Source organism: Lycium ferocissimum, chromosome 9, assembly GCF_029784015.1.
Source record: "Lycium ferocissimum isolate CSIRO_LF1 chromosome 9, AGI_CSIRO_Lferr_CH_V1, whole genome shotgun sequence".
Classification (NCBI taxonomy): Eukaryota; Viridiplantae; Streptophyta; class Magnoliopsida; order Solanales; family Solanaceae; genus Lycium; species Lycium ferocissimum.
Window position 1 is genome coordinate 17,250,421 of NC_081350.1, and position 27,090 is coordinate 17,277,510.

Consider the following 27,090-nt stretch of genomic DNA (forward strand, 5'->3'; position numbering starts at 1 on the left):
TATCTTTATTACTTCATGTCCCATGTTATTTCATTCGGTTGCTTTGTAGCATTTCAATGTTTGCCGTTTCTTTTATTGCCCGGGGCAGCATTTCACGATGCGGTGCGATTTACGGGACGACACGTAAACACAAGATTTTCAAATAATTTGGTGAGCTCCCATCTCATTCGGGTTCGGTCAACTTTTGTTTATGATTAGTTATGCATCTAATATCCTGGGGGCCTTGTCCCAAGTATGTTTTCCGGTCGGACTCATGATAGAGGTTTCATAGACTAGACAAGTCGGTTATGTTATCGACATTCGAGTCGTATAACCATTTTGGCTCATTCATGTTATTTCCGCACTCATGTTTAAACAAGTATTTTTATTAAGTATTATGACTTACCACGTTTTATAAAGGCTCGTCATGCATTCACGTTATATTCGCTCATGTTATGCCTCATGATGATTAACAAAGCCATGTGGTTCGCTCGGTCATGCATATGGCACCAATAATTTAGTGCGTAAGTATTTGTAGCCATGGTTCGGGGCGTGACACAAACCTAGCCCAATTATAATGTATCTCATGCCCAACTTATTAAAATTCAAAAGGGTCATTTGCTTCAAAGGCACTGATCTTTAATTTTTCCCCTCAAATTGGTGGTCTTTAATTTTTGCCCGACGCTTAATATCCCAAGGTCCTGGGTTTAAACCCCAGCTCAATCCCCCCAAAAAAAAAAAAAAAATCGCAAGGCAGAGTTTTGTAAAATTTCAACTGAATAAAAAAAAATTGCCTTAATGTAAATCTCTACCTTAAGGTAGAGTTTTGCCTTCAGGTATGTAGAGTTTTGGCAAAACTCTACCTTAAGGCGGAGTTTGCAGTCAAACTTCGAAAAGTTTGCGGTCAAACTACTTGGTGCAAAGTTTCAAACTTTTAACCGATTAGCTAGAGTACGAAACACTCCGCCTTTCAAATCCAAATTCTACCTTATGATTTTTTTTTTTTAATTTTTTTTTACTAAGCGGGGGTTGAAACCCAGAACCAAGGAGTTTTTAGCGAAGGACTAAATTAAAGACCGACATTTGAGGGAAAAAAAGAAAAAACATTCGCACAAAAATGAATTCAAAACAAATTAAAAAAGACATTTTTTTTTGCCCGGATTGCCCTTCAAAGTGGTCTTTAATTTTTGCCCTTCAAAGCTTTAAGTTTTGGCCCGCCTAATACCCCGAGGTTGTGGGTTCGAACCCCAGCTCAGTAAAAAAAAAAAAAAATTCGCACGGCAGATGTTTGAATTTTGCCTTAAGGAAGAGTTTTGAAGGCAAACTCGCCTTAAATAATCAAACTCTATCTTGCGAATTTTTTTTTAAATTTTTGATTGAGCAGGGATTCAAACTCGAAGCCAAGAGATTTTTAGCGAAGGGCAAAAGTTAAAGACCAACAATTTGAGGGACAAAAATTAAAGACCATCCCCAGCGAAGGTCAATCCTGCAAATTGCCCAACAAAAATAGACTTGGGCTAAATTTGTAAGCCCAATCAAAGTCTTGTGTGAGTTGGGCAATTCGCAACCTAGCCCTTCTTTAAGGTGGTCTTTAAATTTTGCCCTTATTTGAAATCTTTAAATTTTGCTTCCAAAAACCCGATCTAGGTTAGTTCGCAAAATTTTAAAAAAAATTCGCAAGCCTTTGCGCTATCTTGCATACACTTGTGAAGGAACCAAAGCGGACCGAAACATACTTATGGCTTTGGGCAGACTTGGCATAAGTATTGTTATGAAAATTCCTTTCACAAGTTTATGCTGTCCGCATCAAAAGTTTGCCGTTAAAAGTTCGACTTTTAGTTAAACATAATAAAAGTCTACCTTACGGTAGCGCTTGAATATATATATATATATATATATATATATATATATATATATATATATATATATATATATATATATATATTTAACTTTTCAAGATAAACTTTTAGTAATGCCTTAACTAAAAGTGTGTCCCATAAAACATAACTAAAAGTATGCCCATAAGGCGTAAGTTTTCCTTAAGGCATAACTAAAGTTTGCCTTATAAGCGAGTTTAAATTTTGCTATGCCCCTCCGGCGGAGTTTTTGCCTTATATATATATATATATATATATATATATATATATATTTTTTTTTTTTTACTTTTCAAGGTAAACTTTTAGTTATGCCTTAACTAAAAAGTATAAAAAGACATAACTAAAAGTATGCCCGTAGGCGGAACTTTTCCTTAAATAACTTAAACTTTGCCTATAAGGCAAAGTCTGTGCCTTGGAAAGTTTGCCTTATGGGGCATAATTTTGTAATTGTCCATAGCCTAAAAAAAAAAAACAAAGGAAAAATTTTATGGGGGCGGACTTTTAGTTATGCCGGATCCATCCTTAGCTTTTCCTTAAGATTGTATGCCGGATCCCAAACCCCCGATACCTTGCGAAATTTTTTTTTTATTTTATGCGGCGGGGGGTTCGAACCCAAATAAATTATTCGCCCACCTTTCCAAGCGAAGGGCACAACTTAAAGGCACAAATATGAGGACAAAATTTAAAGATCACAAATTTGAGGGGCAAAATTTAAAGACCACCCCAAAAGAAGGGCAATACGTGCAAAAAAAATGGTGTGAGTTTAAGGCCTCGTTTTCCATAGATATCAAAAAAAAAAATTCACTTTTTTTGAAATTTTGAGTTGGAGTTGTGTTTCATAGTTTTGAAATTGTAGTTTTTGATGAAATGTAGTTTAAAAAAGTGATTTTTTTTTTAAAAACAAGTTTTTTGAGTTTTTGGTATTCCAAAATTTCGAAATTTTCATGGCCAAACGCTAATTCCAAAAAAAGTGAAAAAAAAATTCCGGAATAAATTGAATAATTTTTATGGCCAAACGGGGGCTAAGTCTCACGATTCTCTTTTCTCCTCTTTTTGATCCTCCTAATACGAATAAAAAAATAAAAAAAATAAAAACTTTAAAAGAAAAGGTAAAGGAACCACAATTTTTTTATTTTCTTTTTTGGTATAAAGAAACCAAAAGTGACTTAAGGGGTAGTCAAGTCTTTTGCTGTTGCGTTATGGCACAAGTACAACACAATTAACTAAAATTCAGGAGGAAACGGCTAAAGAGAGAGAGTCAGAATAGGACTCGCAAGAATGTCATCAACTACTATAAATACAAGGAAAAGGAAAAAAAAAAAAAAAATAGTGTAATATATATAGTATATCAAATGAATAAAGAAAAAGATGAGGGTGGCAGTAATAATAATATATAAGAAGGAGAAGAAGAGGGTGGCAAAGCCCGGCGGCCTGTGGTGGTGGTCGGGCTAATATATATGTTATATATATGTGTTGTATAAGAAGAATTAATAATGGAGAAGATGAAGATGATGTGTGGATTAAGAGAGATAGAGAAAGAAATAGAGAGAGCATATTCAATGGATGATAAAAGCAGTCACTATAGTATTACTAGTGGCATTCTTCCTTCTCTTGGCGCTCATAGTAATCGTAAAATCAAGCTTCCTCCTCACATTATCTCCCCCTCTAATCCCCGTTACAGGTTCGTTATTTCAATCTTGGGTGAATTCTTTACCAAATTCCAATTTTTATGTTTGAATTTGGTAGATGATTTTACGGTTACCTAAACTTCATGCAGCAGATTCTTTTCTTATACTCCATACTTCTTGAATTGCTTTTCTTGTATATCGATTTCAACCTTTAGGGTCCTTTGGTTGATGGTTAGAGTTATGCACGTATACTATGAGGGAATCTATCTATTATATTTTTATGTGGGGATTAGTTATGCAAGAGTTAGTTATTAGTTGCTCCATCTTCTATCCTGCATAAAATAATATATAGATTTTCTCGTAACTTATACATGTATTACTTATGCGGGTTTCTAAATTGCAAACCAGATACCGCATTAATTTTATGTACATGAACAACTTATCCTCCTAACCAGCTATCAAACGTGATACTATATTTATGTAGGGTTTAATATCTGCATAACTTACCTCCAAACTAGCTATCAAATGAACCCTTTAGTGTAATAGTTACCAGCTACCAAATGAACCCTTTAGTGTAATAGTTTAATCTATAAACTTTAGCCTAATTTACGTGTTACTGTATGGAGAGAAACAGTTTTTGCTTTGACTATAATTTTCTCAAACTTCTTAAATATATTTTGAGTCATTTGCTGCGTGGACTTGTAGTACTCTTCGTGCAGTTTCCCAATTTATGTGAAGGTGTTCGAGTAGGAGGGTCAACGCACTTAATTTTGACCATGAATTCGGGTATAAGATTCTTCAAATATTTTAAGATAAAATATCCAAACCAGCTACCAAATGAACCCTTTAGTGTAATAGTTTAATCTATAAACTTTAGCCTGATTTACGTGTTATTGTATGGAGAGAAACAGTTTCTTCTTTGGCTATAATTTTCTCAAACTTCTTAAATATATTTTGAGTCTTTGGGCAGTTTTCAAATTTTATCTTAAAATATTTGAAGAATCTTATACCCGAATTCATGGTCAAAATTAAGTGTGTTGACCCTCCTAATCGAACACCTTCACATAAATTGGGAAATGTCCTGAAACGAGTCGAATTAATCAACTTAACCATTCAGACGGAGGCGGATCCAGGATTTAAACTTTATAGGTTCAACCAGTTAAGATTCTTAGTTTGAACATGTTATATTTTAAAAGTTATGGGTTCATGTCTACTATTTATTGCAATTTTAATAAATTTTTACACATAAATTTATATTATGCGTCAAAAGTTTGGCGTTCAATTGAACCCCCACCTATCATGCTACATCCGCCACTGCATTCAGGTCTTTCTGGAAGGAGGTACTATATTATTTGTGTTAGTTCTGTATATATGCCTATTTTTTTAAAACAGATTCTGAATAGATGGTTATATGTTCAGTAACTTTGATGATTTTAGCCTATATGGCTTTAACCAAAATTATCATGCAGGGCTTGGAATGGATTTCTGGTGCTTCTTGTTTTCTACACAGCATGGGCGTCACCTTTTCAGTTTGGATTTCTAGACAGACCTCATGGACCTATTGACACCATAGATAACATAGTTAATCTTCTTTTCGCCGTTGACATTGTCCTGACATTCTTTGTTGCCTATCTGGATAAATCAACTTACAGTATGATTGATGACCCAAAGCGGATTGCTTTGAGGTACATAAAATCCGGGTTTGTGTTTGATTTGATATCCACCATCCCTTCCGAACTTGCTCGGAAAGCATTGCCTCACCATCTTCAATCATATGGATACTTCAGTATGCTTCGCCTCTGGCGTCTTAGAAGAGCCAGTGTCATGTTTGCTAAGTAAGATGCTTAAAGCCCCTCTTTATTAGCAGAACTGCTTATAATTCCATGTTTGATTTGTTGTTAAAGATTTTCTTCGTTTCAGTCTATCGGATCAATGCCTGATCTGTTTGATGGTGGTCAAATATAAATACAAGAAGGAATAAATTGCATATATGTTTTAAATCCTATGAGTACTGTCTTTCTTCGTGGTGTTTCTTTTAGCAATTGATTTACATTTTTAATTTTCTATGTTTAAGTCTTGTTGTATTGATCTATGCGATTCTTTGGTCTAACAAATTGTGAATCGTTCTGTTTCAAGTCAATTCGCATTACACACTTATAATAGTTTGCCTGAAGAAGATAAGCACAATCCTCATTACCTATGCGTTTGCTGACAATATGCTGTTCTTTTGCTGTAGATTGGAGAAAAATAGGAGGGTCAGTTACTTTGGAGTTCGAGTACTGAAGCTTATATGTGTAAGTCTATCAAGCAGTAAATGGCATTTGCTTGTAAAGTACCTCAATGACGATTTACCATAACACACTTTGGGATACTCTTTTCAGGTGACTCTTTTTGCTGTTCATTGTGCTGGCTGCTTCTACTACCTTCTTGCTGCTCGGAAAAAAGACCCAAGTAAAACTTGGCTTTCACTTTCCATGGGAAATTTTCATGACAGGAGCATCTGGAATCTGTATGTAATGTGTATGTACTGGTCCATTACAACGCTTACAACAACTGGCTATGGGGATTTGCACGCTGTGGCTACAGATGAAATGATATTCACCATGATTTACATGCTATTCAACCTCGGGTTGACTGCATATCTTATTGGAAATATGACCAACTTGGTCGTCCATGGAACCAGTAAGACTAGGAAATTCAGGGATACTATTCAAGCTGCCTCAAGCTTTGCACAAAGGAATAAGCTGCCGGTTCGGCTTGAAGAACAGATGCTAGCTCACTTGTGTTTGAGGTACAGAACAGATTCGGAAGGTCTACAGCAGCAAGAAACTCTTGGAACACTACCCAAAGCTATTCGATCTGGCATTTCACATTATCTATTCTATTCACTGGTCGATAAGGTGTACTTATTCCATGGTGTATCAGATGACTTACTTTTTCAACTGGTAATTCCAGCTTATGCTTAGTTTTATTGATTGATCTATAACGTTTGGTTAAATTTCAACCTATTGGTCAATACTCTTTTATCTATAACGAAATGTAGTTTATTGTTTCACTAATTTCTTTAATAATACTAATAGGTGATTTGGTTTCTTCTTGGTGATTTAATACTGTACAGGTTGCTGAGATGAAGGCCGAGTATTTCCCTCCAAGAGAGGATGTCATTTTGCAAAATGAAGCACCTACAGATTTGTACATTCTGGTTAATGGAGTAGTGGTAGGGACCTCGCTCTTTCTCGCTTTTTTTTTTTCTGGGAAAGGAACGGAACGGAAAGCAAAAGACAAAAATACTTTTAAAAAAAAAACTAATGAGTCTCTTATTTTTTTCGTACTGCTGTTGATTTATCACAATAGCCAAAGTCAAGTCAAGGAACTGTGATATCTTCTGCATCCATAATAATGTTCATTATCGGTGAAAACAATTTTTTTGAAACATGTACTACTACTTACAAAAAATTTACTCTGGTCAACCCATTTTTACTCTTCAATATTCTTGTTGTGTCAAATACACATTATCATCTATTTTTTTCTTCGTTGATTTAATCGCTGCAATTGAATCTCTTAATAATCACATCTTGCTTATACATGCAGGAACTTGTATCACACAGGAATGGGATGGATCAGGTAAGTTGCTCTAGTGTCAGACTTAAACATTACTGCTGTCCTGAGCTTAAATGCTTATTGAGTGTATAAATTTTTGTAGGTAGTTGGCGAGTTGAAGAACGGAGGCGTTTGTGGAGAAGTTGGTGTGCTTTGCTATAGGCCTCAACTCTTTACTGTTCGAACGAAAAGAACATCCCAACTGCTACGCTTGGATCGTACTTCATTTTTCAACATCGTTAAAGCAAATATAGGAGACGGGACAATAATCATGAACAATCTCCTTCAGCATTTGAAAGAGCGAAAGGATCCAATGATGACAACGGTATTAGCAGATATAGAACATATGCTGGCTCAGGGAAGAATGGACATGCCTCTCAGCTTATGTTTTGCAGCAAACAGAGGAGATGATCTTTTGTTGCGCCAATTGCTAAAAAGGGGTATGGATCCGAACGAATCTGATAGCAATGGACGTACAGTGTTGCATATAGCAGCTTCAAAAGGAAGTGTTGAATGTATTCTTCTACTTCTAGACTTTGGAGCAGATCCAAATAGAAAAGGTACTCTTTCCATTTCCATACCACAAAGAAAATCGCCTTAACCGTTTCTTTTAGGATATCATACTTTATGTTTGGAAAATTATGGAGTACATTAGTTTATAAAGTTTATACCTGATTCGAGCTATTAATTTGTGTTTGCCTTCAATTATTCCAATGACCTCAACTAAGTATCTGAGAGGCAATTTTATCCTTGGTTCCTTCAAGTCTTCTTGAACCTTTTTCACAAGAATAACTTAGCTGCGTCGGCCCTCCTCCAATCTGTATACCCCATTTATGGCCTTGATGGTTCTCTATTGAGAAATATCAAGTACTAGCACCAGTTGTGACTAGAGCATCACTCCCAAATTTGCAAGTGTATCCTAACTTCAACTTTATTCGGTCACTTCTCTCTCTGATAAACAACTACCTTTTGTTATGAATGCAGATTCTGAAGGAAATGTTCCATTGTGGGATGCAATGATGGGGAAGCATGAAGCTGCGATAAAATTGCTTGTGGACAACGGGGCAACAATATCTTCAGGAGACGTAGGTCAGTTTGCTTACTTTGCAGTGGAGCAAGGCAGCCTAGACTTGCTTAAGGAGATCATCAAGTATGGAGGTGATGTCACCCTTCTTAACAACAGCTTAGGCACGACCGCAATGCACACTGCTATTTCTGAGGAGAACGTGGAAATAGTTAAATTCCTAATGGAACAAGGAACTGATGTTGATAAACCAGACGTTCACGGTTGGACACCGAGAGCATTGGCTGAATATCAGGGCCACGAAGAGATAAAAGAGCTTTTCAATTTGATGCAACCAACTGGTAAAGAAACCAACGTCTATCCTCCTGAAATGCCTAGTGCTCCCTACCTTAAGAAGTATCAGAGCGATCCCATGATTCATCTCTTAACTCCTGAAGAAACAGCATCACCACTAGCTAGAGAAAGTGGCTCGTCCCACGGCAGATTAATGAAGAAAAGGGCCAGTCCCTTTCAGAATTCACTGATAGGATTTATGTCTGCAGGCCAGAGACACCATGATGGTGAGTACAGCTTTAAATTTTGAAGGCAAATTTCTTACTTTATACCAGTAAAAAATAAAGGATGCAGCGTGAATCCATCTAAATATCAACTAGGATAATAACTAACTACTTTTATCACCTCCAAAGTCAAAAAGATGGTCAACTCTACAATACATCTATGTTATAAGATAGCCTTAAGTTAGAAAAGCCTCTTTTACCTCCTTAGTAGGTCTTGGCTGGATAAAGTTTCAATATTTTTTTTTTCTTTGGAATTAATTGTGCATTATGGTATCTTAGCAGGAGGAAGCGGCCTGGATTCTTCAACTAAAATTGCCAGTTCACGGATTCCAGGCAGAGTTACCATCGGTTGTCTAGAGAAAGCTCATATAGGTAGAAGGGTTGTGCTTTTGCCGGATTCCATTCAAGAGCTACTTGATATTGGTACTCAGAAATTTGGCATCTCTCTCACCAAAGTACTAACTGAAGATGGAGCACTTATTGAAGACATTGCAGTAATAAGAGATGGAGATCATCTAGTTCTTGCTGGTGATGATACTTCAGAATATTAAAACACAGCTAATAGTAAGAAATAATCATACATATTGCAGAAATGAATCTGGTTGACCTGTAATTTTTGTGCTCACCATTTTGGAGATATAGTAGATGATAGATCACTAACAAGGCAATGTAATTACCGCATAGAGGAATTTGATTCACATATACTCATTGAAAAGTTGGAAGAAATAGGACAACCGTGTTGGGCTGTGTTTTGCGTGGGGGGTGGTGCAAAATGTATAAAATTTACAGATAACAAAATCTTCTTCTCAATTATTGAGAATTCTTATGCACGTAATATAACTAGGGTAAATTTCGTAGGTTGTCACAAAACTTTTATTTTATTGCATCAAAGTAAGCTTGTCATAATACTTACTGTAGCTATTAATAGCATACTCAATGTTTGAAAAAGCAACATCTCTCCAACAATGGTAATATATGACTTGATTTTCGAATTGAAGGAATTATTACAATAATATATATATATATTTTTTTTTTAATTATTTAATAAGTAATTAATGGAAAAATGCAGGGATATTATGTTGAAGGCCAAAACTGAAGCCCCCCAACCCCCAACCCCACAAACTTTTATTTTTAACACTTTAACCCCTCCCCCACTCCTATATAAACCCCTCTCCATTTTATTTTCATCCATACCAATTCTCTCTATACTTTCTCTCAATTTATAGCTATTTTGCAATAACTAGCCACTTTAAAATTACAATTTCTATCAATTATATACTATAAAGTTTCCTACAAGTTTCAGTTTTATATAATTATACAAACAAAGTTTTGGTGGAGTTGGAGACCAACAAAAAGCTTCAAAACTTTGGTGGATTTTAACCTACGCTTTTAATTCAATGTTTGTATTGTCGAAATTTATTCCGTTAATTTCTTGCAATTTATTTGCTTGCGACAATGGTTGCAACAATGTGATTTTATTCTTGTACTACTTAGTTGCATCTCATGTATTATTTGCAAGTTAAAAAAAAATTACAACTTGCAAATAAATGTTATCCATTAATGAATAAAATATATAGCTCATTGAGCTTTCTTCTATTTACTTGTGTTTATATTCTTACAAGTATTCAATTAATATATTATATTAAGAGGAATATATCTACTATATACTTAGAATATATTTATAATATACATCTACTTAAATTATAAAATAGAAAGTTATAACTATATATAATTATAAATATACAATCTTGAATTTTAAAATACTCATGAGTTATTAGTAAATATAAATTTTAAGTTATAATACATATAACTTAAACATATATATCTAAAATATACTTATAATATACATATACTTAAGTTATAAAATAAAAAGTTATATAATTAGAAAAAAAAACAATCTTGAATTGATAATACTCATAAGTTGTTACTTAGTAGTAAATATATAAACTTATAAGTTATAATACATATAACTAAACACACACACACACACACACACACACACACACACACACATATATATATATATACATAACATATATAAATATACCTAAGTTAAAAATATACTTGAAAATAAAAAGTATACAATCTATGCATTTATACAATCTATGTTACATATACTACACTTATAATATACAATCTTGAGTTTCTTAATATGTATAACCATGGGTATATATAAAATTTTTATATATATATACACACACACACACACAAAAACTAATAAACTATAGTGTTAATTTATGTCAAAAATAGATTTAAGAAAAAAAAAATTTTGATTTTTGTTGAGTTTAATAATTTAAAAAAAAAATATATATATATCGTTGAACCTGTAAAACTTATGAAATCAAACCATTCAAAAGTTGTAAAAACCCAACAAAGCTAAAGCTTGGCCAAAGATGGTTTTTTATATGTTAAAAGACAAAAAATTCAACCCGAAAAAGTTTGCATCAAAGTCATTAACCTATTAATGTTTAGTTCAACTTTTATTTAATTCAATTAATATAATGTTTAATTTTTAAAAAAATTAAAAATTCAAGTATGACTGTATAACCTTATAGGTAAATTAGCAGAAAAACAGATTGTGAAATATTACAAAAATGGATCAGTGAAACACTTGTAGCGCTATGCGATGTTATAATTACAACATACCATTGTATTTATAGTTAGTTCTTTATCTCTTAGATTAGTAGTTTAACTGTTTTCTTTTTAAATTTTGCAAAGGGGATTTCATAATACTTACTGTAGCTATTAATAGCATACTCAATGTTTGAAAAAGCAACATCTCTCCAACAATGGTAATATATGACTTGATTTTCGAATTGAAGGAATTATTACAAAAATATAGTTATTAATATTTAATAGGTAATTAATAAAAATGCAGGGATATTATGTTGAAGGCGCAAAACAAAGAAATAACTCTAATGCCTAAGTATAGTGGCAAAAGAGGCCGGGGAAGGGAAGACTGAGAAGTTTATAATACGTTTGTCTATACAATGGTGCATTTTTCCAATCTAACCAATGTGTTTTATTAGGATGAACCATGGTATTTTTCTTTTTAAGAAACGCTACAAGAAAATGAACTTTGTTAATAATATTCCAACACGTCCTTAGCATCGACAATCTTGATTACAAGGAAAGGTGAAAACATACTTTTCAATTACTATTTGTCTACGTCTTCAACAAATGAGTTGACAATTTTATTTATATATGTATTTTTTAGATATCGTTTAAAAGTTGAGGTGCTTGATGACAAAGAACGTAATAATATTACTCTGAGAAGTTAAAAGATAGTTGTTTGGTTGTGATGTTATAATGTATGTACAATCAAATCTCTCTAAAGGTTATAGTATTTTCATTTAATTTTTTATGAAATATATCACATAATGATATTTTTCTAGTGCTATAAATTATCCTTTTCAAAATAACCTAATAATGTATTGAAAGAACCCCAATTTTATCCTGAACTAGTTGAGTAAGTATGAAGATTTTACATTTTCTTGTCAAAATTGAAACAAAATATTGAAGAGATCGAGTTGGAAGACGTTTAACTGAAGAGAAGATATACAAAGTTGAAAAAGTTGATGAAATAGAAATTGGAGATGAAGAGAAAAATGTGGATATAGAGGTTAAGATCTTGCTAAATTTTGACGAAGACAACGCCAACCCTATATAATTGTCATTGGAACTTGGAACAACGGAAAGAAATATGACAAAACTTTTGTAAATAAGGAAGTATTATTAGGTGAGAAGCGTTTCATTATACGATTGTCATAAAATCAAAGGAAGTATATAAATTACATGTATCGAATTAAACTTTGATTGTTCATCTTCGCAGGATCAGAAGATACTCGTTCATCGTGATTTCAACAAACAACTTTCCGTGCCATATGACGATCCACACTGATCACTCACATAAACGTATACTTTATTCTTTTACGTATCAATTATTTACTCAAACTTTTGCTTTAATAATATTAACATTAACATTATTATACAAAACTATATATTACATGACACGGTATACACGTGCAATGCACGTGCCGAGCAACTAGTCTTATATTATAAGTGGAACGCCTTCGAGTTAAAAGTTGGATTACCAAAATGTCTTTCCGTAAAAAAATGAGAAAAAACTTTTATTGAATGAGTAATTCTGATATACTAAGACAGATGTATGATTAGGGGTTCTTATATCTTCCACTACTTATTAAGCTTTAATTGTTCTTCTTTTTCAGCTTCGCAGCCAAATATCAGTTAGAACTATTAGGTAGATATTGATGCTTGTAATCTTAAAAGATATGTTACTACTTTAATATTTATGATGTTATTGATGGCAAATCATATAAAAAGATATTTTAAACTGATCTATGTCCAGATAGGAAAAGTGCATTTTACTCACTCGACATAGTTTTTTTTTTTTTTTTTTTTTTAGTGTGTCTTCACTGCTGTATAATTGCTGAAATATCAGTGCTAAAGCACTAGATATTCAACTCATAGGAGAAATTCGTCAGAGAGATGGAAAATGACTTCCTCTAAAAAAAACTGTGAGAATTTTGTATACACCATCAACTTTGCTGAGCAAGCTCAATGTTACAATGGTTAGGGGTTTTCTCCTCTCTTTTGACGTCTACATGACTACATGTAAATCATAATATTCTTATATCTATATGCACAGATCAAACTGCAGTGCTGCGAGATTATACGTTTAATTGAGCGGCTACTGTTGGAGTATTCGATGAATTTACGGTTTGGACAATTTTAGCAAAATATTAATAGATGAGATGCGCTTAACTATGTGTATGTACGTCATAAAAGAAAATCTAATGTATCTGATTAAATTTTGATTGTTCAACTTCTTTGGTTTAGATGATGTCCAATATCGAATCATGCTTACCTCGACAAACAAGTCACCACAACAATCCACATTGATCATCCACAAAAACTTTATCTTATTCTTTTATGTATAATTATTTACTTAATATTAATTTTAATAGTATTAATTTTATTTATAAAATTGAATATTACATGACTTGGCATACACGTGCAATGCACGTGCAAAGAAACTAGTTCTATAATTAATATAAGCATTTATAAAAATAAAATCTTTTTATTTGATTAGGCGTTTGGCCATCGAAACAAAATATTTTTCACTTTATTTGGAATTTTTGAAGTTGGAGTGGTGTGTGGTTATAGTTTTTGTAAAAAATATTTGATTGTTTGAATATATTGAAAGAGAACACAAGGTTTTAGGTATTCTCCAAATTCCAAATATAACTTTACGTTGTATTTGTATTTGGAATTTTCCAGGTGAAACGTTGATTTCAAATAAAGTGAAGAAAAAATTTCGGAAAAAAGTGAATAATTCTCGTGGCCAAACAGGTCCATTGAGTATATTTATTAATATACAATATTTTTTTCTACTTATGCAATTTCTTTTAGCACTTGTAAATTCAATTCGGAGCATTGCCGCGCCTTGAGAGAAGAAACAATACGAACCAAAGTTGGAAAAAAAATTTATTCAAGTTTTACTGATTTAAAGGAAAGAAGACGAATTATTTGTGGTTTATATTTCTCCCACTTCCCTCTGTAATTACTTCAACTAAATTCCTAAGAATATCATAATTCATAAAGTTGGAACTGGGTGATTTATGATTGATAAAAAGTTGGTTAGAGTTATCTGTCCGTTTGGTTTGGTTTTAAATGTTATTGGTTCAGTTTATTGGTTTGTAAACATGTTAAATTGAAAATCAAACCATTAATATATTAAATTATTGGCTATCGATTAATTGGATCGTTAACGATTCGATTATTGATTTATGAACTAATGGAGTAACTTAAAATTTTCAAATGCCTGCAATAGATATAGTAATTAATAAGTAGGTATCCGATTTGAGTCCTCGAAGTCTGAAGTAAGTGAGGAGGAAAGAAAGCAAGTATGTACCAAGTGTTGTGGATTACATAACAATAGTGGAGAATTAAAACCAAAAGAAGAACCTTAGCACATTAATAGATAATCCATTCGAAACCAACAAAGTATCTGTAAACGTAGTTTAAAGAAGGTGATACAAAATTAACTTGTTAGGGTAAAAAGGGTAAATTTAACAAATCTTATTGGGTTGTCGGTTAAATCATTAAGGATATTAAAAGAACCATTAACTGAAATGAAAGCCAATAGCATAAAATACAAAATCTTTTTCGAACCAGGGGGACTCAGGTAGTAATACATTTTTTTTTTTTTTTTGGATTCATCAGTCGCATTGAAATTTGCACACCTCTAAAGCTGGCAATAAATGATTGAAAAACCTTATTTGTAATTAATAATAAGTAATAATAATTTCAATTATAAATAGGACAATCTTTGGGGCCTTGAACCTTTTGGGATCTCAAGCACATCATATGAATTCAGAATAGCATAAACTAGTTGGACAGCCAAGTATAAGTAGAGACGAGCATATACCTCCAAATCTGATAATTTTTCTGTCAATCATATATCGGAGCTAAAATCCGTGCTCCATTATCGAGCCATTTAAACTACATAGCCTTTTACTATCAATGTATTTTCAGACGTGTTAAAGAGTATGAAGTAGGTTTTTAGAAGCAAGTTATCAGATTCCTAAATGACCCATTTGTATTAACACAAAAGGCAACTACATCTTCAACGTTTGCCAAAAATAAAATGATAACACAAAAAAAGCATCAAGAATTATACACAATCTTCAGTCAGCATTAAACTTCTATATTACTTTAGCTTCTGTACTATGAAAGAAAAATAAAAGTTTGTATAGAATCTCTTGTGCTTTTTTCTTTTTATAATATCTCCATTTCCCGCTTTTTTCTACTCTCGTCTTTCTTTTCATGTATTCTTTCTGCTGCACATTTTCCACAACCGAGAGGATTTGTGAAAATTAATGACCTCCCCGATAGTACTCTGGTTGGGAATCACAATGCACTATATCATTTACATCAATGCATCAGCTAACATTACACTTCAGAAGTCTCGTGTGGATAAACCTGACATAAAAAAATCGGGTCATTATAAACATTCTTCCGGCCTAAAAATATGAAAGCTGCAAATGTTGGACGATTTGGCAGGCCAATTTACCTGATGTTGCCTTTCGGTAAGGCTGACAGATCTGTGTTTTAGTTCACCTCTGTGTGTTGTCATCTCATCCAATATCTCAGCATCAGAGAAATCATCACCATTTTCTTCATCAGCTATCTCTCTCTCCTGCAGATAGATAACATTTAACCCTTGTGAGAACTGGTATCCTAAAAGACCCTCAAAGTACTCATCTAACAATACATTAAAATGTGTACAAAACTATGCTACTTGGACTCTCCTAATATATAGTCGGGTGCTTGTCGGATCCTTCAAAAGTAGCGTATTTTTGGAGGATCCGACACGGGTGCGGCAACACTTTCAAAGAGTCCGACTAACTTAGGTACAAAAGCACATAAGAGTCCACCTGCATGAATTAACAATTACACTTACACAGGAGAATGCAGGAAAGGTAGGAAAAATAATTTACCTTTGGAACACCAGCAAATTCGTCGTACTCAGCTGCATCTAATTCCTTAAGATACTCAGGTGGGAAATACTTGGGAAGAACATGCTCTCTAATAGGTATGAGAAGGAAGAAAGGCAAAGGGAATAGTATTCCAGCGATAGGTATCCATGATACTCCGAAACAAATTAAGAAATACAGGAACTGGAGCATTGTAAACTTGACAATGAATTTGAATGGGACCAACTCAACATAGGAGGCATGTAGCCCTTCGAAGACCCTGTCAAAATGACAGTTAAAAGATGCTACTGTTAACCAATCAATAACTACCACTTGAATAATCGTATGTATATAACTATGACATGGTCGTCCATAAAAGTAAATTACAAAAGCAGTTTGAGACAAATAAGAACAATATAAAGATATGTCAGGATCCCAATGCCAAAATATATGTCACTTTTCTGAATCTCTATTTCCAATAAGAACTTAACAGGGAAAATGAGAGTTTAGGGTGGCTGGCTAGTGTACTTAGGTAACAACACAGAAGTCCTACAATTAAGATAGCCAGGTGTTAATGTGAACATGTCCGAGAGTTTTGAGGAATAGTTTATTCATGACTTACTTGAATCTTCTACCAGAAGGAATAAAAAGCAGCAGCAGCCTCTCCCAGAATTGATTACCAGGGAGACTGTCAATGGCCATGTATGCAAAATATCCCCAAAGGACTGAGGTGGGTATCTTCTTGATCACAGGTATAGCAAGCACACAGCATCCCACAAGTAGAGATTGCAAAAAGTTGCTAACTCTTTGCTCATTTACTCGGACAGGCAAGTGGGCATCAATGTGCTTCTCAAGGTCAAATTTTTCTTCTGGTCCATCTTCTCCATCGTCCTGTTTCATAACAGCTGCCCTCAAGTTCTCCAACTCTTTATCTGCCGTGCGCTGCATAATATAAACAAAATTTCTTATAATCCAACAACGATGCCTCAACCCAAATTAATTGGAGGTATTGAAAATAAATAAACACATTTCCTATAAATGATTAAGGTGCCGTTTGGCCATAAAAATTATTCACTTTTTTTCAGGAATTTTTTTTCACTTTTTTCAGGAATTAGCGTTTGGCCATGAAAATTCGGAATACAACTTGAAGTTGTATTCCGGAATACCAGAAACTCAAAAAACTTGTTTTTCAAAAAAATTTCACTTTTTTCACTTTTTTACAACTACATTTCACCAAAAACTACAACTTCAAAAACTATGGCCAAACACGACTCCAACTCCAACTCCAAAATTCCAAAAAAAAGTGAAATATTTTTTGGTATTTATGGCCAAACGGCACCTAATTCACATGGACATTGACCTATGCATCTCTTACCTTTGATGTAGCATCCATCTCAACGAAGACGGCATGCATCTTTCCATATATCTCTGATTTTGTTGCATTCTGCTTAATACCTTCCTTCGCACACTTCACCATTTTCTTCCGAATTAACTGCTCATGAAGGACCAACTAGTCTTAATAGGACTATTAAACAAGCAGACGAGAATAAACAGAGAACATGTTGTTGTATTATCTACCTGTCTCTTGAGTACAGCAAGGCTCTTTGTATGCATTGGTGATTGTGGAAGTACCCCGTTAGAAGGGGGAATTCCAAGTAATCCGCATATCAAAGTCTGTAACCATAAATTCAGGATGAAGAATGAGCCAGAGTAAAAGACCTGAAGTGAATTTATGCTTATGCCTGTACATAGAAAAAGTTCTGAAGATCTATACCATGACCCCAAGCAAAAACAAATCATAATGGTAAGCAGATGGGTTTTTAAGATTGAACTCCTTCTGTTGTGCCATCTGTGCAGCAACACTGTGATCGAAAAAGTATAGACCAGCTATCATGAGAGCTGGAATGAAGGCCGCAAAGATATACAACACTGGGACCCTTACCATATCCTGCCATTAAGTGCACAAACTAAATTAGACGGATAGGAATGTTTCTGACTTGATTGACGTACATAAAGTTTCGCCATAAATTTGGTTCAAAATTCTTTTTTCAGAAAAATAACAAAGAGGTGCCTGACAATATCTTGACCTGTATAATACTGACTTCCGAATTACTATAGGAGAAAGTTATGTGCCACAAGCTATTTGTTTGGCCCCCTTTCAAAAGCTTTTTGTTGAAGAATAGCATGTTTGCAATCCTATGCAAGAGCATATATAAAAACAAAGGATCTTGATAATGAATTCTAATGTCTCCTTTTATTTTACAACATTCCGTTTTATGAAAGCTCAACTAAAGGAGCAAGATATTGCTCTGAGCAGACTATAGAAGCAGTCCAGCTGGAGAACTCAAGAAGTTACACATGATTTCCTAGATGAATAAGGTCTCATTGTGAAATTTATAGTACCTTGATCACAGTCCAGTGGTATAATGATTTAGCCTCCCAAGGGAGAGGACAAAAGAGCCTTCGAGGAATTTCAGAGGGAATTTTTCCAGGCACACCAAAAGACATTGCTGTCCACAACACAACCATAAGGGGAACCCCATAGTCGGCTATAAAACTTCGCATCCAACCTGTTCATAATAGTCAATGAATGAAAGATTTTAACTTTTAACAGACAACAATATCTCCAAATTCACCCTTCAATAAAGCAGATATAGTCACATACCTGTTCCATAACGCCATGATCTAGCTCCTCTACTTTTAATAGAAGCTAAAAGAACACCAAACGAGAAAATAACTGCCAGTAACCCATTCGTGTAGAGCCAATGAAAGTGGAACTCCTCTCGTTCCGGATCTTCACCTTTTGGAATAGTAAATTCACTCACTACTCCCTGTGACTCGAAAAACAAAGGTATGAACATGGGATTTCTTCAAAGGTATGAACATGGGATTTCTTCTAGTTTTAAATGGAAATCCATTCTAGTCCTTGTAGCTTTGGGAGGGATATTAGGAACAAGTACCTTAATAGCCTCTTGGAGGAAAAGAACTGTGATTAACATGCCAAAGAGTTCCCCTGCAAGCCTCGTAAACCTAGGTATGATATTGCAAGCATTGAATATAGCAAGAAGAAACAGCATCAACGCGGTCCAGATACAAACCCTGTCAAACAATATGGTTAGTAACATTTATGCATTTGCTTTCCTTTTGGAGAAGACAAAGGAAAAATAAAATAAAATAGATTCCACACCATCCTGCCCAGGCAACAAACAGCTTTGGCCCCATGTCTGGTCTATCCTTAACAAAAGTGTACAAGTAGGTATACATGATAATTGTTGGTTCTGCAACTCCTAAGATCAACAGAGGCTGTCCACCCAAAATGGAATGGATGATTCCACATATAGCAGTAGAAGCAAGTGTTTCAACTGTGCTCATAGCTCCATCTGTCAATATCAATATACCAACAAATTAATCCAACCTGTATTACATGATTATTGCATATGCTAAATACTTACTCCCTCCTTCTCAAATATTTTCTCATTTTAGAAGTTCAAGACAAGCAAGTGTTCTTGACGACTGCAAGCACCTCAAGATGGCACATAAACAGCATAAATATTCAATTAAGAGAGATTATATCTTAAGACACAAACAAGGGTAGAATAGTCATAAACCCCTCCTAATTAATTTTTTTCTTAAGGGGAGTGTAAAAGATAAACACGACAAATAATCTGAGACAGAGGGAGCAGTCAGGGGCGAATCCATGTGTAAAATATGGGTCACGTGAACACATGGTCACCCAACTAAACTCGGTATAATATGTATATTCCTTGAAATATAACTAATATTAATTGAAGGAACACATGGTCAAACTAGACTGAGTGGAGTACTGGTTCGGTGCTGGGTTTAATCCATCAAGGTTGTGGGATTGAACCCTACTAAATGCACTTTTGCACCTTTTTTTAAAAAAAAAAATTCTAAGGTGAACTCATCCTCGTGAAATCCTGAATTCGCCTCTGGGAGTAGTAATCAAGCATGAAAAGATATTAGGACGGACCTGTTTCTCTACTCAATTGCTCTCCGAAAGCAATCACAGGAAGAGCAGAAGCAAAGAAAATGTATGCTGTTGGAGCCAGTATCCTATATGAATATAGATATATACACATGAAAATCAACATTTTTCATCAATAGGTGGGTGATAAATTAATTCATGTTCAGCGCAAACATAAGATAAAATATTGCAAAATACCTTACGCCTGTGCCACATGAGTCAAGCCAATCGCGTTTGTAGCATGTTATCCTTCCTTTAATATCATCAAGGACTCCCTTTAAGGGAGTTTTCGGTTTCTCCATAGGTGAAACTGCATTATAAGAAATTTAACAGGTTAAACATATACTAGTATTATAACCATGAAACATATTAAATCCCTTCATTTTTCATGAGAATGTTAATTAAATTAAACTTGGCTTCAACAAGCGGAACATGCAAAATTTCGACACTACCACGCACCCCAAACAAATCATATATGGTGTTTACTCTAGTTCCCGGCGTTTGTCCATTGAGATTATTTTCATATATTGCAATAATGTTTTTTAAAATACGATAACGACAATACCAACATAGAGTGTAAGCAGACTTTACCCCCACTTGTGACAACAGAGACGAGTAATTTTTTTTTTTTAAAGTGTTCTCTAGAAATTTTGTGCTACTAACAATTTTCAAATCTGCTTTTTCGAATATTTTCAGGAGGTTTTTTATTTTTTAACTCAAAACAAAAACACAAAATTATCAAGCACATTCCCCTTTCTCTTATTTTCAAAAGTTGGCCAAACGGCGGAATGGAAAAGACCAAATCGCATGTTCACATCGTACCCAACCCAACCCAACACATAAATAATTGATGTTGAGATGAAAGAGAAATAGTATTACCAAATGACAGGGTAATGCAGATAAAGAAGAATGAAGAAAAAAAAAAGGGTAGTAATATTAATTCCTTTCCGGCGGCAAAACTTGCCGCCTGGAGAAGAAGATGGGAAGGGGTCTAATAAGTAAATGATATAAGTGTATGTATGACAAGGAAATTAAAGAGGGCAATTAGTTCTTATTTCTCTCTCTCTATATCCGTCACTTCCCTTCCTATTTTCGAGCTTCTTTTCTGTCTTTCTGTTTTGAATAACGATCATGGCAGCGCGCGATTCGTGTAGGTCCCCCTCCCTTTACTTCTCTTCTCACTCTTACTTGGATTATTCATTTCCTTCTCTTATTTTTCTTTTGGCAAAATGACGTGTAAATGTATTTATACTTTGAAATGTCATTTATACCTTTATGGTCAGCAAACTATCTTATAAAGTAACTACGTCTTTATATAACAGCCAAATTTTTCTAGAAATGATTTGTTTATGTTATGTTTTACATCTCTATAACGACATTTTATCTATAACAGCAACAACCATCTTTATAACAGTAAACTCCTTGTAAAATTACCCTTCTATAACGTCTATCTTCTTTTTTGGTAATATCTTAATTAACCATCTTTATAGAAATAGAATCTCTAAGATTGCCAACAATAAGTCTAGAGATTTTGGACAAATATTTTGATATTTTAATAGTGCACTATTTATGACAAAGAATATTATATGAAATATATATTTCCATCGTTAAAAAGTTTTCCTTCTTTATGGAAAGTTTGATAAAGCTTACGATTTGGAAGTTTTTTTTTGCTTATAACAAACAAATATTATTTAAATGCTGAATGTTGTTCTAGGTGTATAACAGCAGCTCGCTATAGCAACCAAAAAGTTTCGGAACCAATGATGTTGTTATAGAGTTGTTTGATTGTATCTGCTTTAGTACTTTTATGAGGGAGAAGGTGAAGCTAGTCGTCTCTTCTCATCTTCTCCTTATTTAGTAGTCTTTTCTAGTATTTGCACAGTATCTTATTCTTCATTTTTACTACTACTTGTTACTTCGATTGTTCTTTTATCTTCCTATTTTACTGTCGTTATTTCCTTTCTATGCTGCTTTGATTGCATTTTTTGAGCCGAGAGTCTACCGGAAACAACCTCTCTACCCATAAAGGTAGGGGTAAAATATGTGTACATTCTACCTTCCCTAAACCCCACTTATAGAATTATACTGAGTATGCTGTTGTTGTTGTTGTTGTGATTATTCATGTATTTCTAACTGTAATTTAAAATTACTTTCCACTATACTTCTGATTGAAACTCCTGATAAAAGGAAAATATGCGGTGTAACACAAATTATTTTGGTACAAGGACAGTTTTGATATCCATTGAAAGTTGATTTATGTGTCAAAAGTTTTTTCTTAAATAATGGAATCGATCCAACAATGTCAAACAATTTGGAATTAAGGGAATGATACTTCTTCTTTTTGTTTTATTTATAGGGATAGTTTCCTATACATATACTAGGACCAAATTAACCATAACCAATAGTAATATTATTCTCTTTTCAAAACATAACAATAGTTTCTTTCTACCTCCAACAAATGTCTTCTTTTTCATACAAACTCTAGCCTTCACTGTCCACTATTACTCACTTGGGACATAACTTCAGACGTACGTGACTAAAATAGCAAAATCCGAATTTAAAATTATAATTATTTTTTTTCGAAATTGAAAAGTCACAACATATAACTGAAATGCACTCATTTTTTTTTTATACACTTTAAAAGCACACATCTTTAAGTGCATAAAAAAGTTAGCTGCACTTGGTCATGTACAGTCATTCCGATAAGCAAACGAGTGCATATTTTGTTTTGGGATTTCGTGTCAGATATAATGTGAATGTTGTTGTGAAAGAGGAAAAATAAATGAAGCATTATCTTCTTTGTGAATTCCACTTTTGGGTGTATATCAAACTAATAATTCGTTTTTGCCATAACTGTTTATGAACTTATAATATTGCTAAAGATATTCTTAATGAAAATGACTTTGTATTTCTGCTATGAACTACCTGACAAATACTTAGATTTCCCTTTTTATGTGGCGTTCATTATCTAAGAAGTCAAAAGGTTCTTTCTCTAAAAGTGTAATAAAGAAATAAGCTCTCGCGGCGCACGATAAGAAAACCTAAAAAGGCGTACGATAGTAGTGTAACTACGTTCTGCCGCCGCCGCCATGGCGCAAGGCCGGCCAAGAAAGACACAAGACGTCCAGGAGGATGTCCAGATGGTCAAGATGAATGTAGGGAAACAGGTGACGAGTAAGACAGTGCAAGAAGCGACCGCAAAGAGGGGTGTTTCTACAAGCTCTGGAGTCATTACAATGGAAGAAGCTCAGATGGAACTTGCTAGGCTAGAGGTTATGATTACACCACCAAATCTTATGGTGATGAAAGGTGTAACCCCAAAAGGGACAACTACGAAGGCAGATGAAACACAAGGGATGGGTTTGAAGGAAGTTGCGGAGAAGCCGGATCTACCAGTAGTGAAACAAAATACAGAACCACAAGGAACGACCACTGCTAACCGGAGATTGGAACTCAACCAGCCTCCAATTGGACCGGCACAAGAGAAAACCTGGGTGAACCTGTTCACTAGGTCAAAACTAGCTTCGAAAGGTATGCCACTGAAATTTATTGCTACAATAATAAAAAAAAATGGGGTTAAATTGGTACAATTTGACAAAACTGAGGTGGCAAAAGGGTCAGAAATGTGGCAAGCTGCGTTAATCTTGTATGTAGTTGGTGATACACCAACTATAGGGGCTGTAAACAGATTCCTTACTAGTCAGTGGTCCTTTGAAGTCAAACCTATCATCTATTACCACAATGATGGTTATTTTGTGATAAAATTCCATGCCTGTAGCAATAGAGACTAGGTTATGATGTCGGGACCCCATATGATTAATAGTAAACCAGTGATTGTCAAACCATGGAGTGCGAAATTCAACTTTAGTGAAGAAATCCTCAAAACTATTCCACTTTGGGTAATGTTTCCAAATCTTCCACTGAGCTATTGGAGAACAGATTCCCTTAGTAGATTGGCTAGTGGTCTTGGCAATCCTCTGTGTGCTGATGATTGCACCTCTAAGATGGAAAGAATATCTTATGCTCGGGTGCTAATAGAAATGGATATTACAGTTCCCTTACCAACATCAGTTAAGATACTTGACTCCAATGGGCAGACCTTTGAGCAATTTATTGACTATGAATGGTGGCCAGAATCGCCTGTATGCTGCCAGGTGGGACATATCTGCAAAGTGAATCCACAGAAGAAACAACCACCTAAACAGCCAAAGAATCCACCCAAGAGGAACAAGCAGGTATGGCAAGGTAAAGAAGGTGAACCACTGGATATTACTAAGGCCACAAAGGTGAACAAAGATGAAGGGCCTGGGGTGGATGAAACAAAGGCAAGGGAGAATGAGGATTGGACACAAGTGAAAGGGAAATCAAAAAATAAAAATCCAGTACAAGTAGATGAAGAGAGTGAATATATTGTGGATACTAGTAATGGCTATACCCCTCTGAAGGAAAACAATTTCCAGCAGGTGTTTGAAGCTGCTTTCAACTTAGTATAGAGGAGCCAAAGCAGTCCAAGCCGATCCTGATCCAAACACAAAGTCCAAATGAAGGTTGCAACTTGGAACGTAAGGGGATTCAATAAGCTTCATAAGCATAAGGAGTTGAGTAGAATAATAAAGAAAGAAAAGATAGTAGTATTAGCCATCATAGAACATAGGGTATTTGAAAATAAAGCACCACATATTATCAGGAAAGTATTTCCAAACTGGAGCTGGCAGAGCAACTACACATCAGATGGAAGGGGAAGAATTTGGTTAGTTTAGGATAGTGGGACTGTAGACATTCATGTAACTCATGCCACCAGCCAGATGCTACACTGTCATGTTCAAGAGAGTAATAGTGATATCAAATTTGAATTTACTACAATTTATGGGCTTCATACCATTATTGATAGGAAGAGCATGTGGCAAGGTATTCAAAGTCTAGCACCTGGGATACAACTACCCTGCGTGGTGGTGGGTGATTTTAATGCCATTTTGTAAGCTGATGATAGAAGAGGAGGTAGTCCTGTGCAGGATGCAGAAATAGTAGATTTTGAGTATCTGTTGGAGTGCACAAACCTAGCAGTACTGGAGACCATGGGAGATTTTATACATGGACTAACTCTTACATTCATTGCAGGATTGATAGAGCACTAGTCAATCCTGCTTGGATAAGTAGTTGGCCACACCTAGAAGCTAAAGCCACAGACCCATACTTCTCTGATCACTTTATGCTTTGTATTACATTTTCCAGTGACCAGAGGAGAAAGAATGCCCCATTTAGGTTCCTAAACCATCTAACCACACATCAAAGGTTTCTAGAAGCAGTGCAAGTAGTGTGGGAGACATCAGTGCAAGGGAAGGACATGATTAGTACATGGAACAAACTTAAGTTAATGAAGGAAGAGATGAAGAAGCTGAAAAACCATGAATTTTCACATGTGGAGCAAAGAATTCAGATGTCTAGACAACAGCTAAGTGAGGTGCAGGAAAAGCTAAGGGAATGTTATGATGATCCAGACCTGTATGCAACAGAAAAGGAACTCAAATTGGCTTTAGAAAAATGGATATTGGTGGAGGATAGTATACTCAAGCAAAAATCCAGAGTTAAATGGATGACACTTGGAGACACTAACTCAGCCTACTTCCATGCCAGCCTCAAAAATAGAATTGCTCAGAATATAATTAGAAGATTAACCAGTGAGAGGGGTGTAGTCATTAACTCTGAAAGTGGGCTGGAAGAAGATATAATTGGTTTCTACAAGAGACTGCTGAGGAGTAGTCTTTGATGTTGTACCTGCTATGAACCCAAGTGTCATAGCTGATGGACCAGTGCTCAATAGTGAACAACAATTATCCCTCATCACACCTGTCACAAAGGAGGAAGTACAGCAGGCACTGAAGGGTATAGATGATTCAAAAGCACCAGGGTGTGATAGTTTTAATGCCTGCTTCTTCAAAAAGGCATGGCCCATCATTGGTGATGACGTTACAAAGGCAGTGCAATAATTCTTTCAAACAAACTGGATGTATAAGGCCATTAACTGCACTACTGTCACCCTGATTCCTAAGGTACAATCTCCTAACTCTATTAAAGAATTTAGACCCATTTCTTGTTGTACTATGTTATACAAGATTATATCTAAAGTAATTACAAGGAGAATGCAACATGTTATGCACTACTTGATAGACCAAAGTCAAGCAGCCTTTGTACCAAGGAGGGTCATAACTGATAACATACTGTTGAGTCATGAACTAATTAAAGGCTATGGTAGGAAAAATCTATCCCCAAGATGTATGCTCAAAATCGATATGCAAAAGGCATATGATTCAGTAGAATGGGTGTTTGTAGAACAAGTACTAGGTGGACTGAATTTCCCCAAAATGTTTGTGAACTGGATAATGGCATGCCTTAGGACAGTTTCCTATTCAATCATTGTAAATGGGACACCAACAACACCCTTTGAAGCAAGGAAAGGGCTAAGACAAGGGGACCCTATGTCCCCCTTCTTGTTTGTCATGGTAATGGAGTATTTGAGTAGACTACTGAAACAGCTTGGTAAAAATCCCAACTTCAATTTCCATCCAAAGTGTGACAGATTAAGCTTGATTCACCTTGGATTTGCAGATGACCTGTTATTATTTTGTAGAGGGGATGTTGGGTCTGTCCAGATACTGTTTAAACAGTTTCAAAGCTTTTCCTTAGCTTCAGGCCTAATTGCCAATGCAGCTCAGTATATTTTGGAGGCATGTCCAGTGATGAAAAAGTGAAATCCTAGAGCTACTTGGTTTCACAAAGGGTATACTCCCTATAAGGTATCTAGGTGTTCCATTGAGTACGAAGAGAGTGTCCTATAGTCAGTGTCAGCCCCTAATAGACAAGATCCTTAACAAGATTAAGTCTTGGACCATAAAATTTTTATCTTATGCGTAATTCAATTAATCAAAGTAGTCCTATTCTCA

At 34.8% G+C, this 27,090-nt stretch overlaps 2 protein-coding genes across 3 annotated transcripts; one reads left to right on the plus strand and one right to left on the minus strand.

The window, feature by feature from the left end:
• The first annotated feature begins 3,110 nt into the window (after window positions 1-3,110).
• LOC132029743 (potassium channel AKT1-like) lies at window positions 3,111-9,506 on the plus strand. Of its 2 annotated transcripts, none has more exons than XM_059419077.1 (9): window positions 3,111-3,537; window positions 4,954-5,319; window positions 5,721-5,778; window positions 5,866-6,429; window positions 6,603-6,701; window positions 7,076-7,108; window positions 7,188-7,644; window positions 8,069-8,668; window positions 8,945-9,506. In XM_059419077.1, the coding sequence occupies exons 1-9, from the start codon at window positions 3,350-3,352 to the stop codon at window positions 9,214-9,216; spliced, it is 2,637 nt and encodes an 878-aa protein (XP_059275060.1). In that variant the 5' UTR covers window positions 3,111-3,349; the 3' UTR covers window positions 9,217-9,506. The 2 variants fall into 2 exon arrangements, with proteins under 2 accessions (XP_059275060.1, XP_059275061.1); XM_059419078.1 differs by having other exon boundaries at window positions 8,948-9,506.
• Window positions 9,507-15,269: 5,763 nt separating this feature from the next.
• Window positions 15,270-21,225, minus strand: LOC132029744 (probable boron transporter 7). Its single transcript, XM_059419079.1, has 14 exons — window positions 21,029-21,225; window positions 20,348-20,459; window positions 20,156-20,238; window positions 19,352-19,544; window positions 19,125-19,263; window positions 18,830-18,995; window positions 18,568-18,734; window positions 17,939-18,112; window positions 17,743-17,838; window positions 17,540-17,656; window positions 16,787-17,106; window positions 16,189-16,444; window positions 15,762-15,887; window positions 15,270-15,670 (listed from the first exon to the last, which is right to left on the minus strand). The coding sequence occupies exons 2-14, from the start codon at window positions 20,449-20,451 to the stop codon at window positions 15,641-15,643; spliced, it is 1,971 nt and encodes a 656-aa protein (XP_059275062.1). The 5' UTR covers window positions 20,452-20,459; window positions 21,029-21,225; the 3' UTR covers window positions 15,270-15,640.
• Between the last annotated feature and the right edge of the window lie 5,865 nt (window positions 21,226-27,090).

Coding starts and splice junctions, on each gene's coding strand:
- LOC132029744 (XM_059419079.1), bottom strand. CDS start 20,451: ATGGAGAAACCGAAAACTCCCTTAAAGGGAGTCCTTGATGATATTAAA. Junction 17,839..17,938: donor TGTTTTTGCTTGGGGTCATG/GTATAGATCTTC, acceptor TTATGGTTACAG/ACTTTGATATGCGGATTACT. Junction 15,671..15,761: donor TTACCGAAAGGCAACATCAG/GTAAATTGGCCT, acceptor TTTTTATGTCAG/GTTTATCCACACGAGACTTC.
- LOC132029743 (XM_059419077.1), top strand. CDS start 3,350: ATGGAGAAGATGAAGATGATGTGTGGATTAAGAGAGATAGAGAAAGAA. Junction 5,320..5,720: donor GCCAGTGTCATGTTTGCTAA/GTAAGATGCTTA, acceptor CTTTTGCTGTAG/ATTGGAGAAAAATAGGAGGG. Junction 7,109..7,187: donor ACAGGAATGGGATGGATCAG/GTAAGTTGCTCT, acceptor AAATTTTTGTAG/GTAGTTGGCGAGTTGAAGAA.